At 43.0% G+C, this 13,411-nt stretch overlaps 1 protein-coding gene across 3 annotated transcripts in view; it reads right to left on the bottom strand.

Annotated features, from left to right (window-relative positions):
* The window catches only part of ADAMTS9 (ADAM metallopeptidase with thrombospondin type 1 motif 9), a 160,381-nt gene that overhangs the window by 4,608 nt on the left and 142,362 nt on the right, over positions 1–13,411 (bottom strand). For all 3 annotated transcript variants that reach the window (XM_033132881.1, XM_033132882.1, XM_033132880.1), the window contains 5 exons: positions 13,131–13,225; positions 12,926–13,020; positions 12,700–12,833; positions 10,996–11,087; positions 6,653–6,757 (listed from right to left, as the gene is read on the bottom strand). In XM_033132881.1, the coding sequence (XP_032988772.1) occupies positions 6,653–6,757; positions 10,996–11,087; positions 12,700–12,833; positions 12,926–13,020; positions 13,131–13,225 (521 nt within the window). The remainder of the gene's footprint in view (positions 1–6,652; positions 6,758–10,995; positions 11,088–12,699; positions 12,834–12,925; positions 13,021–13,130; positions 13,226–13,411) is intronic.

Consider the following 13,411-nt stretch of genomic DNA (forward strand, 5'->3'; position numbering starts at 1 on the left):
AGACAATGCTGAGTCTAAAGTGACTAAAGAATTAGCTTCTATGAAGAGTCTAGGTGCAACAAGTTCAGACAAGAAAATTTCAGAGATTGAGAAAACACATATTCAGAACAACTGAAGTGGAATCTGCTAAGATGTGCTGACAACTGACAGGTAAAAAAAAAATTGTGGGAGCAGAAAAAGCTTTAGTTGGTCAAATTTACAAAGCTTGTGAAAATGTCAGATATTTAAAGCCTATGACTAGTCACTGTATTATTCAGGTGCTGTATTATTATGTAGGTGCTTTGTGGGAAATATTCAAATCTATCAGGTGTTACAGAACCAGGGGTGTCAACAATGCACTTCTTTTGCTATCATGAACTTAACCGTCATTAGTTTTGTAAATTTTTGTCAGAACTAGAAGCTGAGTACCATGACTTGTCCTACCATACGGTAGTTTGATGATTTAGCAGAGGTCAAGTTTTATTGTGAGTTTTTGAGCTTAGGGCTGGGATTAAAATTTTTCTGAACAAGAAGAATTGCTTGTGATCAGTGTAACTGAACTCTCAATGGCTTTGGACATTAGCTTTTGCTACAGACTTGATAATAATTCTTAAGGAATTGAACCTAAAATTACAAGCCTAAATTGCCACTTATAGACAAAACTTATACTGTGGTAAAGTCATTTCAATAACAACTAACATTGTTTGAATCATAAGTAATATTATGAACTTCTCATTCTGTTAAAAGTTAAAACAAGAAGGTACATCTCCATTCCACGTAAATTTATAGTGGAGATATTTTCCGAGCTTGAACTGCAGTTTCAGCAGCAATTCTTTGTACTTTGATGTAAGTGCAAAGGATATGTTCATACTTCAAAATCCATTTAATGAGGCAATTGAGGAGCTTCCTTCCATCTCACCTTCAATTGCAAGTGATTAATCGGCAATGTAGTGACAATGTTAAAAGGTAAATATCAAGAGAAAAATCTAATAGAATTCTAAAAATGCTTGCCAAGGCATGAATATGCTCAATTAAAATTATATGATTATGGATTTTATCAGTGTTTGGCAATACCTATTTGTGTAACACTTATAAGATGAAATACAGAAAATCTCATCTCCGATCAGCATTTACAGATAAACATTTAGTATCAATTTTGATAATAGAGAATACTAGTTAAACAAACTATTACCCTCTTCCAATGTTGTATTTTTCTCATTGGTAGGTCTGTATTACAAAATAATTATACTCATTATTGTTTTAAATTTAATCAGTAAAAATTTTGTGCAAATTCATTTTCACTCTTATCATAGAAATACATAAGTAATATCATTGATTTTTTTGCCTGTTGTCTGGCAAAATATATCTACTATCTGGTCCTTCACAGAAAAAGTTTTCCAATCCCTGATCTAAAGTCTTGTGTGATCTGTCCCTGTCTGTCTCTCCAGATGCCATCCTTTCCCTCTACACGGCCCCCACCATCTGAATTTCTTTGGGTTGTTTTCTGATGTGCCCCTTACAAACAGCCTTTGCACATACCATTCTTCTACCTGGAACTCTCTTCCTCTCCTGTCCCTCTCTGTATGCACTGGACCACCCTAAATTTTAACTGGTAAATTTTTCAGAATCTAGCCCAGAGTCCATTTCCTTTGAGATACCTTCCTGACCCCGTTACCTGCTGCATAGCACACTGTAAAGCAAGGTAATTCTTTCTTTACATCTATCTTCCTGCTAGAACGTAAGCCCTTCATTGGCAAGCCAATGTCTTATTAAAATCAAAGAGTCTCCAGGACTCAGCATGGTACATGGCTCAGAGTAATACTAAATACACATTTGTTAAATGCATGAATGAATGAAATAGGTTGAAGCTGAAGTACACTTCTTTTTGACCTGCAATTCAGACTGCTCTGCTGACTAGTTTCCCTAACACTTTCCCATGCTATGAAGAACTCCTTGTTGAATTGTGGCATCACATTGTGCAAATCTACCATGTCATGTCAGGCACCCGCTCCCCTCCACTCCTTCGCAATGTGTGGCATTTTAGATGCTTCACATATTCCATTATTGGGAATAACACTGTGATTGGACTGTATCTGCGCCTGTATTTCAGGATATTTTTGGGCTACATTCCCAGAACTGGGTCAAAAGGCATGAAGATTTGGTTTCTAATGACCAAACTGTGAAAGTCTCTTGCAAATAATGGATAATCTTGTTGGGGGAAAAAAAAAAGGAACAAGAAAAACTTTCCCAACTTAACAAATAAAAAGAACAAAACTTTTTTTTTTTTTTTTTAATTTGCATGCCTTTGATTATGAGATTGAGTTGGGAGGGTGATTACTATGACTCTACTCATTCCTGGTTTTAGGGGCCCATGTTAGTTCTGGAGTTAGTCTGACACCACCGACTGGCTTCGATGCTGGACCAACCTCTACCCAGGCTGACGTAATGGTTTGGTGGCATTAAGGATACTCATATGTTACAACTGTCTTCTGTCTCATTAAAGCTTATGCTTAAAAAATAAATAAATAAATAAAGCTTATGCTTTACCCAAACTGTCTCCTGACCCAGCAGTGAGATAACTGAGTCAGACTGCCTGGGGCTTGTACTGCATCTTTAAATAACCTCTTTAAACCTCAGTTTTCTGGTGCAACTATGAAATGGGGATAATATTAGTTTCCCCTCGTAAGTTTGCTGTAAATGAAAAAAATGCATGTAAAGTGCTTAGCCTAGTACTTGGCCTAATATTTGTGCTCAATAAATATTAGTTGTTATTATCATAAAGGTATTTTTATATGTGGATTGCCATTATTGCTGTTCTCATGGAGATGAGGAAAAGTCTGTGTAATTATAAAATCACTGATAATGACTTTGCAATGTTCATGTTATTTCATGAACTGGAACTCTGTTAATTTGATTTAGACAAAGACTGAGCTAAAACTTATCATTTTTACTACAGAATAAAAAAGATACTGAGAAAATGCATAGTGTAAACATGATTGTCATCGAAACAGAGCCTATTTCAGAGAAAAAGGTGTGTTTTCCAGCCTTTTAGAAGCACCCACTCACCTACAATGAAACATTAATTGTAAATCATTTTTATTTCTTCATTAAAGCAAGCATTCTAAAAGTCTTTCAATGAATATTTTGTTAGCTTATTGTAAGCTCTTACATATCATTAAAATGAACGACTGCTCCATCAAGAACAGTTTATATTTCACACTTTTCCCTAATTTCTGTTTTTCTCAGTACGAGCAGAGGAGGTTGCCTCATGTGATTTAGGAAAGCCAGCTCATCTTGGACTGAAGGTGCTTATTTACATTTCTTTGGTGTGTGCTGGTGGGAAAACTGCCCATAAAACAAGGTATGTATGTACATATATTTTTCCAATACAACCCTAGACAATGAGTATATGTATAAACGTTACCTAGTTTCTATAGGAAGTTACAGAATAAAAAGCACATATATATAAACTATAATTTGACTCTACTGGTCTGCAGTATGATTTTTAGGCTTGATGAACTTCTGTTTACTCTGCCTAAGTCTGAAAGCTGTTCCAGAACCTTCTCCTGGAGGAAAGGCCACATAGTAGCTCTGAGAATGGGGTGTGTGGAGCTGCAAAGGACTTTGGCTGGGGCTGAAGTTCCTCACATTCGTGAGTTGAGGGTGCATGAAATGTCACTGGCAGGGGAGCTCAGAATTTCAACATGGGTGCCATGCTCCCCGTTCTGGCCGTCTGCCCCTCACACACAAGCAGAGTGGATACTCATTAGTCCCTGAGCCAAGCAGCTAAAGCATTTGCCTTGAAGTCCATCCCTAGGCCAAAGGGGTGTCGGCCGGGGGTCAGGCCGACTGCAGTCCCCTGACCTTCTACTCTTTTTATTAGTTGAAAATAGGAGAAGAAGAAGAATGCTTTCCATTATACACACGGGAACCAGCAGTGAACCTGACATTGACACTAATTTTAACCAGTTCTGCTTCTGATGGTGAAACAGCATCCTTGCCCTCCAAGATTCTGGTGATTCAGTTTTATCCTGAATGACTAGAATTTTCCTTTAGTTTTGCTTGGGGAAAACATTTTATTGCCAGCCAGGTTTGGAAAATTAAGGTATTCGTTGTGTTTTTCCCTCTGTAGCTCCCAGTAGAAACATGAAGGAAGGTGAGGAACGATGAATGAAAGCATAGCTGTTTGGAGAGGAGAGGATTGTGCTTAGGATGGCCTCAGTCCCCAGGGGCAAGATGCTGGACAGAACGGCGAGAACAGGGCCCTGCACAGTTCTCCAACTGTGCTCCGTAAAACACTGGTTACTCGGGTAAATTTTAAGGTGCAACTTTGAAAAGGAGGTCCTGTGGTTGGTTTAACTGACATCAGTGGTTCTCAAAACATAGCCCCAGGCCAGGAGCAGCAGCACACCTGGGAAATGGTGGGACATGTCCATCCTGGGCTGCCCCAGACAGGCTGTGCTTTAGAAAGTCCTAGAGGTGGTGCTGATGCAAGGTCAAGTTTGAGAACCACTGATTTAGGGGAACAATGGTTTGAATAAAGTCACATAGGTTTCACCCCTGTATACTTTATTCCGACCTCTAATATACCAATGCTTACTGTGCCTCTTCAAGAAGGAAATAAAACAGACAATTCTTTCTCCAAATGCCTTTGGCTGCGGAGGCCTAGTTTCATGGAGCATCCCTAGGGGATGCTGCTCCGTGGGCCGCAGGACAGGTCATTCATGCAGAGTGGCCTTTCTAGGGGCTGCCAGGAGCTAGAAATTGCTGAGTCCTGGCTCCCGGGGCCACATACGGAATGCTTGGCAAAGCCTGGAGATTAATTTTGAGTTCAGGCTCTCTGGGCTATCACAAAACACCAAAATTAAAAAAAAAAAAAAAAGAGAGAGAGAGAGAGAGAAAATGCTGACAGGCAATTGTGGAACCAACTTCCCCCAGCACTGGTGAGATGTCCCCCAGGAGTTGGGGAACAGCCACTTGATCTTGGCAGGGTAGTAACCAGAGTCTCCATAAGGTGGCGCTCCAGGCTGTAATTATTTTTAGTTTCGTGGGTAAAACTGCAATACTGACACTGGCTGACAAATAGAACTGAAACTTATGTTACACAGTTTACACAGATAGTTTCCTACATAATCATGCTTCATGTCCGACCATGTTTTGGGCAGTTAATTTTTTTTGTTGTTGTTGTTCCTTTTAGTCACCAAAACATAATATATGGATTCTGGAGGGCAGGAGAAGGGAAGAATATTACAATTTCAGGGCACATTCTAAAGCCCTAAAGATGTATGCTCTCTCTCTCAGTTATCTTTATTCCTTTCAGTGCAAGGAAACATCTGTAATAATTAATTTATGAGCAATCAATCAGATTAGAGGTAGTGCATTTAACCCTGTCAGCTAAAAACAGGGATCAAGAAACTAAGATTTTCCTGGGAAGTCACTATCGGATGTTTCTTCCTTTTCCAGAAAGGAGCAGGATGAACTGCTTTTTTTATTCTGATGTTGATGTAGTTTAGCAAATAAAAACACAGGATCCCCACTCAGATGTGAATTTCAGATAAACAACACAAACTTTTTAGAATGAGTATGTCCCATGCAATGTTTAAGACATGCTTATAGTACAGACAATGTTCCTTGTTTATTTAAAATTAAAATGTAACTGGGCATCCCGTGTTTTGTTTGGCAACTCTACTTTGGAATAACACCCACTTTCCAGTTCTCTTCTTCCCCCTCTCCTACTCACATTTCGGAGGCGACCGACCGGAGGCACGGGTCATGGTTGAAGTGGGATTGGTGTTTCCCATTTGTCCACAGGTCGGGTTCCCACCCCACGTCCTCAGCCTTTCTGAGGGAAGGCTGGGAAGGGCAGTGGTTTCTGCCTTGGTTATTACATATTAGAATCACCTGGGGAATTCCAAATTCTCTCCCTCCTTCAGAGACTCCCATTCCATGACTCTGGGAGGGGCCTGGGAACAGGCACCTTGAACTGTTCTAGGTGACTCTCATGTACCCCCAGGCTGACACCAGGGCTTCTCAAGCTGTCCTGTGCTTACGAACCACCAGGGGATCTTGTTCAGCTGCAGAAGCCGACTCAGAAGATCTGGGGCCCAGAAGCTAATTTTTCAACAAGCTCCCAGGTGATTCTGATGGTCTACATGGACCACACCTTGAGTAGCAAGATTTTAGAGCATGAAAAATTAATTACTGTAGAACCTGTGAGTGTTTCTTGAACTCTCCAGAGACTTCACCTGATAAGTTATCTCCGTTTGTACTTCCGTTTTTCTTAAACAACCATCATTTTCCCTAAGCTCACAAAAGTGAATCTCATGTTGGTTAATTGCAAGATGCCTGAGACACACTCGCTTAGTGGCTTCTTACTGCTTTCAGCTTCCTGGTTAGGCATTCTTTTAATTACTTGTATGGTTCACAGGCTCCCACCTCGAGGAAGAATTCACTAGGAGTGAAGCAAGGCTCTCTTCCCTCCACTCACCTATACACACTTCACTTTCGATTTATTTCCTAAATCTTCTGACACTTTGCAAAACGGTTTGAGGAAATGGGAAAGTGTATTTGTTCCTTTGTTTCGCACCACCACCACAGAGGGAGGGAGTGGAGGAAGAGAGGAAAGAAAGAAGAAAGTGAAAAACCTCATCCCCCAAGTAAGTGGTAACCTTACCGGTGACTTCTTAATGTCAGAGACGGCGTAGTTCCCTTGTGATATCCATCTGGCAGAGTCAGTTAAAGAAAGGCCAGTTCCATAAAGGTTGATGCTAAAACGACCCTGGAATAAATACCCAACAAAAAAGAGTTTTAGTCCATGTGACATCCAAAGCGAAGGCCACACAAATAAACAGTAACTTGGAAAGGAGAAGGATAGTAATTAATTACGATATTACTAATTATTGAGGGTTTTTTTTTTGGGGGGGGAGGTCTGGGCCAGGCACTTTACAAGCATCATCTCATGCACCTTCACAAGAGCTCTACGAAAGGGGGTTTCTTTACAGATGGGGAAACTGAGGCCCAGCTGAGGTGGTTATCTTCTCTAGGATACAGTAAGAGTCCAACTCACATTTTCCTGTCTTCCAAGTCCTCTCACCCACCACCATTCTTCCTGCCTAACATAGCAATCCTGATGTTGCTCATAATTATCAGATTCCTTCAGGAACAAAATGCTACAGTGTAATTTTTCTAACAAGATCTCGATGCCAAAGCTTCCTGAGCTTCAGCTTCCCGTGGCGCTGAGCACTCAGCGTACTAAGCACAGCAGGGCGGGACTTCAAAGGAGAGGCGCGGTCTCCGGGACGGCCAGCAGGGGGCGCGCGTGGCCTGCTCCAGACCAGCTGGGACCGGGGCTGCCTCCTCTGGGCCCAGGCAACCCGCATCTCCCAGGCCGCTCCAGGGTTCCATTCGAAACGTGGCCTGGGTTTTTGATATGTATTTCTAAGGAGAGGGTGCAGCAGAGATTCTCTGTTTTCTGCATCTGTCCCTGTTTTCTCACTCTCTCTTTCAAAAATGATTCTGCCAAGCCATATGAAATAGTTTCTTTTCTTCTTGAGGTTTCCTACCCCACAATGAGTAGTTTCAGAGTTAAAAACGTTCCTTCTCAAGACGCTCAAGGTTAATGCCTCGTCTCTGAACATTACGATCCAGTGCTTAGTCAAAACAATCTTTAGTAAAGCAAGGAGGGGGTCTGAGGTGGAGACTCACAGCCAGTCAGCATAAGGGTAAATTCAGGTCTCTTACCAGCAATGAAACCCCGGATAGTTTTTAGCCTCTCAGAACCTCAGTTTGTGCATCTGTAAAGTGGGAGGTAATAACTGTCCTGTTTTCTAGGGTGAGGTAAGCTAGCTAAAGCTGAGTTGGAGGATTGTAATTGGTGAGTTAGGCTTCCTTGACAGGTTTCCCTAAGGTGTTTCCCTTAGGTGTTTCCCTAAGTTCAGACTGAATTAGGTTTAGATTTGTGACAAGGGCAAGGCCATGGGGGCAGCCTCTTTTGTGGGTCCTGATACACAAATTAACTTTTCCAGACCTATGAATAAGAAGGGTTAGCTAGAAGGTATAATGTTCCTAACTCATTACTTGGTAGAGAATAGCTGAAAAACATTTTAAAAATGTGTTTTGGAAATTATTTTATGACAGCACTATAGAGATGTTAATGGTTGCTAAGTCGAACGGCCTCAGTATGGAGGTATCCCTGCCAGTGGCTGCTCTGAGGCACAAAGCCCTCCTTGCCTGGCCTGCTCAGACCCTGACTTCTGCTGCTGCATTATCACACCTGGCCATTTTCTTATCATTCCCGCCCTGAGGAGGGCGTCCACACCTGTTCATAGTACCCACACCACACTGCTGCCAAAGACCCCCCCGCTCATTTCTCCCTCCCACCCCGCATCCTAGGCAGACTGCCTGTGTCCACTTGTGCGGCAGAAGGCAGCCTTGATCTGCTTCAGTGTCAAAGGTCCAGGCTGCTGACCTGGCTACTAGCTTGAGAACGTCCCCCAGTATCTGAGCGTACTCCTTTCATTCGGTTAGCTAGATCTGCCCTCTGAGACAGGGTGATAAACCTGAATGCAACCTGAATGTTCCTCCTCGTTCTCTTCCCTCCTTTTCTGGTTCGGAGATCTGCATTTTCAGCAAGCATCCTAGCTGATAATCCGCACTCTTAACAGTTGAGTGCTGCCAGAGGAGTAAAGACCTAATGTCCTTTTAGCTTTGGTCTGGGACATCTTTGCCCCTAAAAGCTTTATCTTCAGTGTCTAAAGGGCATGAGAGTTTTAGTTTACCTTCTGTAGCTGGTTTAAAAGAGAAAAAGTAATTAAGAGTCATGCACACACTAGATGACTCAGAAGGGTTGTGAAAGATGTGCCTTAAACAGAGAGATTTTTGTTCTCTGCTCGGACAAGAGTGAACGCTGCAGAAATCTTGCCTGGAAAGGAGTCTGCCATCATGGATTTGGATTCAGACACACCTGCGATCACACCAGGCCTCTACTGGGCACCAGGTGTGTAGGTCGGGAAAGTTACCCAACCTCTCTACACCTCAGTGTCCTCATCTGTAAAAAGGGGGCATTCTCCTAGGATGCGTGGGGATTAAATGCTAAGCTAATAAATACTACTAATACCAGCAGCGATAATAATTATGCTGCATCGATTGGGCTCAGGATTAAAAAAGAGATATTCTGGTTACATCTTCATTTGGGGAACCGACCCTTCCTGATAAAGAAATCCCCAAAGCAATAGCAGTGGCTAGGGAGGAAGCAGCAAGAAGCAGACTGTCACACAGAGCACCCTCTGCTTCGACTTCTGTGCCATCTGTAGGTCAGAGGATGAGCCATGGCTCCAGAGCAGCACGCACAACCCTGCTCTCCACAGACCTCTCCTGGAAAACCGATGTGAAAAACTCAAGTCTTTCATCAATGTAGTTGGTGCTCACTAAACGTCTAAGGAATAGAATTCTGGAAATATCCAATAGGGTTTGCAGACTGGGCTGGCAAACAGTACAAATTAACCTCTCACTGGGGTTGGGTTTTCTCACTTAGCTATTGCTTCAGTATCAGGATTTAACAAGTCAATCAGTTCATCTGTCTCCGAATTATTAAAATAAATGAATGCAAATTAACTTTCATTTACTTAAGCTTCCCCAAAGATGCGCATACAGAGACAAGAAAACCCTGAGACATTTGGAAAAGGCAGGACAGGGCCAATCTATCAGCTGTTAAAATGCAACCCATACCAATGGGGCGTTTGAAGTCATCATCTGCTCTAAAGAAACTGCACTTCAAAAGTTTTCAATTCCTGGGTAATGGAGGAGGCCCTTTGTACCATTATGTCCTTTGTTTATTTTCTTTCTCCCCTGAGAGCTTCCTTTTCACTTCTCTAAAATGTTTAGTGATGCTTTCTAAAGCTTGGGGCTGAGAAAACACTTCCATAAAAGAAAATTCAGATGTGTTTGTCTTTGGACGGTCCCTGTGGTTGGGTGTAAATCCATCCTGGGATTCTGAACGCATCACCCAGTCCCAAAGCTCAGACATTCGAAGGTGCACAGGCCAAGTGGGAAATTTCTGATACACAGCTCAACAAGAGCTTTGTGAAACGCTCATGCGAACCAAAGTGAAAACTGGGGCCAAGTTCTCCTATCCTGAATTACCTAATGAATTATGTTTGTCTCTCCTTCTCCTTGCAGAAGCTTCTTGCAAAGACTGATGCCTGCTTTACCAAATTAGCCCAGGCTGATTCCTACAGCATGTTTTGGAATGCCAGGTTGAAACTTGCCACACACGTCTAAAGAGGCAAGAAAGTGTGGAACTGCAGAATGGGCAGTAAGGATGCACTGCTGAAAAGCAAATCCAGTAGAAGATGATAAACTTGTAGTTCTTGGTCTGAACACTGCACATTTTAGACATCTGAAGTAGGGGTAACAGTTTTCCTATGTCATGGAATAGTCTGGGTTTTTAATGGCTGCCAGTGCTGTGTTGCAGTCCTTTTGTACTGGCTTTTGAGGGCTGACTGTGTCTCTCTCCCCAACTCTCACTTTAGTGACTTCATGTTGATGGCTTGGAATCAGTCATGGCAGTGGGAGTAGGATATTTACACCACAGAAATCAGAATCAGTAAATGCTTTTGCAAAGCAGGGCTTTCCTTTTCCTTTTCTAGAGCCAGTCATTAACCATTTACCAGCACATCACTGACCGCATTCTATCCATTAAGCATCATCGTTGGCTTAACCAAGCCCTTGCTATTCAACATCTAACTTGTGTCTAAATTTCTACCATTATAATAGATGCATTTTGCTGAATGCAGCAGCAGTTTGGAATGTAGCTATGATTATTTCCTTAGGAAACACTCCGAATAGTGGAATTACTAGATTAGAAGCTGCGAGCACCTGTGGGGCTCCTGATGCAGCTCTGCCTTCCAGAGCAGCCATTCGTTCTAATGAGATTCCCAGAAACAGATACAGCCAAGGGTCCCCGAGGACAGGCTGGGATTTGGATCCCTGGGAAGGGAGATGGCTCCCAGCACATACCTGTGGGCACTTGGTGGCACTGTAGCAGTCCCCAGCGGTGGCAAAAGGCACAGAATGCCCTTCGCTTGTCCTCGCAAACTGTAAGTCCGTAGCTGTGGGGTTGTGGAGAAAGGGTTAAAGGGAGAGGAGAGGTGAGAGTGGGAGAAAAAGGTAAGGAAGGGACAGGATATTAACGAGGAGAGAGAAGGGAAGAATAATAATAAAAGAAATTATAAGAGGGAGTGGGAGAGAAAAAAAATCCAAAGTATGATTAGTGAGCAAACGGATCCAGATGTGCACTGGCTTTTCCCTCATTATATTTGCGGTTCCAAGAGCCTCGTTCCCTGGGTTTTATTAGCCCCGACTGTCTCCTCATAGTATGGAAGCCAAAAAGGGGGTTCGAGATGACTTTGGAACTGATTCCTTTATAAATAAGTACAAGTACCACCTCGCTGAAGCAGTGTAACTGCCTGTGTACAGCCTCCGAGGCTTCAGCACCAGGGAAATAAGCCAGAAAAGCGTTTCCAGCTAGTCTGGAGGTATTCCCTGAGGCTTCATCTGTCCTCCCGTGGCCTAGGCACCATTATTGCCAAAATGTGGAGCAATTAGAACCCACATCTTGAAAGTATTAATGGCAATTTCTCAAGTTTGGGGCTCACTTGTAGTTTAAAAAAATAAATAAAAACAATGCTCTTGTTTTTAACCCTCTTGTAGCTCCCGAGATCAGCGCTACAAATGGGGAAGGTGGAACAGGAGGTAAGCTGAGAGCAGGAGAAGGCCCGAATCTCTGTGCAGTAGAGCAGCGCTGGAGCGAGGGGAATCTGAGTGCCTGGTCCTGCAGGGAAAGGGGCCCTCGCGGCTTCGACCCTGGGTCTTGGCTTGGCAGGGGCATCGGGAGGTTGCTCAGCGAGAAACTGTGGTCCCTCTGCCTTTAGCCCTAATTGGTCTAGCTGAAAGCAATTAAAAACATCTTGGTGCAAATCAAGTTTAATGTACCTCAAGAGGAAAGCAATGTAATATTACGGGTACAACGTTAATGAGGAAAAATTAATTATTCATTATTTCTGTTTTTCCTCTATTCAAAGGAACGTGTTTGGATATCTGAGCTGTCTTTACCACTCCTATAATTAATGTCCGGAACAAAAATGCAGTGTTGGCCAGAGAATAATATCAGCCCACGCGCAGGCTAGTTTTCAAAAGGTAATTCTGTGCTCCATTTTTCTTGTGTAAATCAACAATCAGATAAAATTAGGTTTTCACCTGTGTGTGTGTATACACTGTGCTGGTGGGTGTGGGTAGGGGGGTGCTGCCCCCCATGAATCTCTTAGTTTTGGGGTTTGTACCTGCTATTTTCTCCCCCTTAAAAACTTCTGCTACCACCCTTGCTATGCCCACACAGATACCCTGTGCCTAGCTAACTACTACTTGACCTCAAGGTCTTATATTTTGGGGATGCTGCTCTGATTTCCCTGCCGCAATGGTGCCCCTTTAATATGCTTCCATCTACTCTATTCATTCATTCATCATAAGTCTGATGGAATGCTGTCCTGTGCCAGGCACTTTCCAGGTACTGGGGGCACAGCAGTGAAGTAAAAGGAACAGCCCCACCCTCAGGCAGCTCGGATGCCATCGGTCTCCTTCCTCTCCGCATCCCCAGGCCGATGTATCTGCTGACAGAGTGGAGACTAACGAATCCATTCCCGTAGGACATCCCACTGAACTTACTTATTATCTGCATGGTGGTCAGGTCTATTCTGATTTTCTGGAAGCTGGAAAACCCAGCTGCTGTGTAGTCCTTCCGACACTGGCAGTCATCACGTCGGCTCCCGTTGTAGGGACATTCGGTTGGGTTGTGCAACCTACATTACAGAGAGAATGTTTTGGTAAGGATGGGAAGGTATTTGCAGGGATCTCCAGGCACCTGGGCCCTTCTGAGCCTGAGTTCTCCTACCTGTACCCATAAACCTCGGAGAAATTCTCAGAGTCACCATGGGCCAGTGTCACGTACTCTTTGGGGTGGTCAGACTGCATCCCCGCACAGAATATCTGAAAGGCAGACCAGAAGTAACACATGGAGGGTGGCTCAGAAATGACGAGAGCCAAGGTCACTCACTCCAAAAACATTTTCGAAATAAGGACTGATATCTGATGTTCACCTTCAGGAGCTTTCCTTTGACAATCAGGAAATATTCACCATCTTCATTGGCACCGTTTAGTTTTTTTACCTCCTTGCAGTTCTGGGGTAACTCACCTAGAAAACATGAAATGCAAAAATGAGATATGATGCTCTAAGATGTGTCATGTCTCCTTATGAAGGGAATTAAACTGTTCACACTAAAGCTTTTCAGCAAAGGGGACAATTTCTTTAAAATAAATTCTATATCTCTAAAATAGGCAGGCCAACAAAGGAACGGAGAAACCCTGTTCTTCTTGCTCC

The sequence above is a fragment of the Rhinolophus ferrumequinum genome, chromosome 17 (genome assembly GCF_004115265.2).
Source record: "Rhinolophus ferrumequinum isolate MPI-CBG mRhiFer1 chromosome 17, mRhiFer1_v1.p, whole genome shotgun sequence".
NCBI lineage: Eukaryota > Metazoa > Chordata > Mammalia > Chiroptera > Rhinolophidae > Rhinolophus > Rhinolophus ferrumequinum.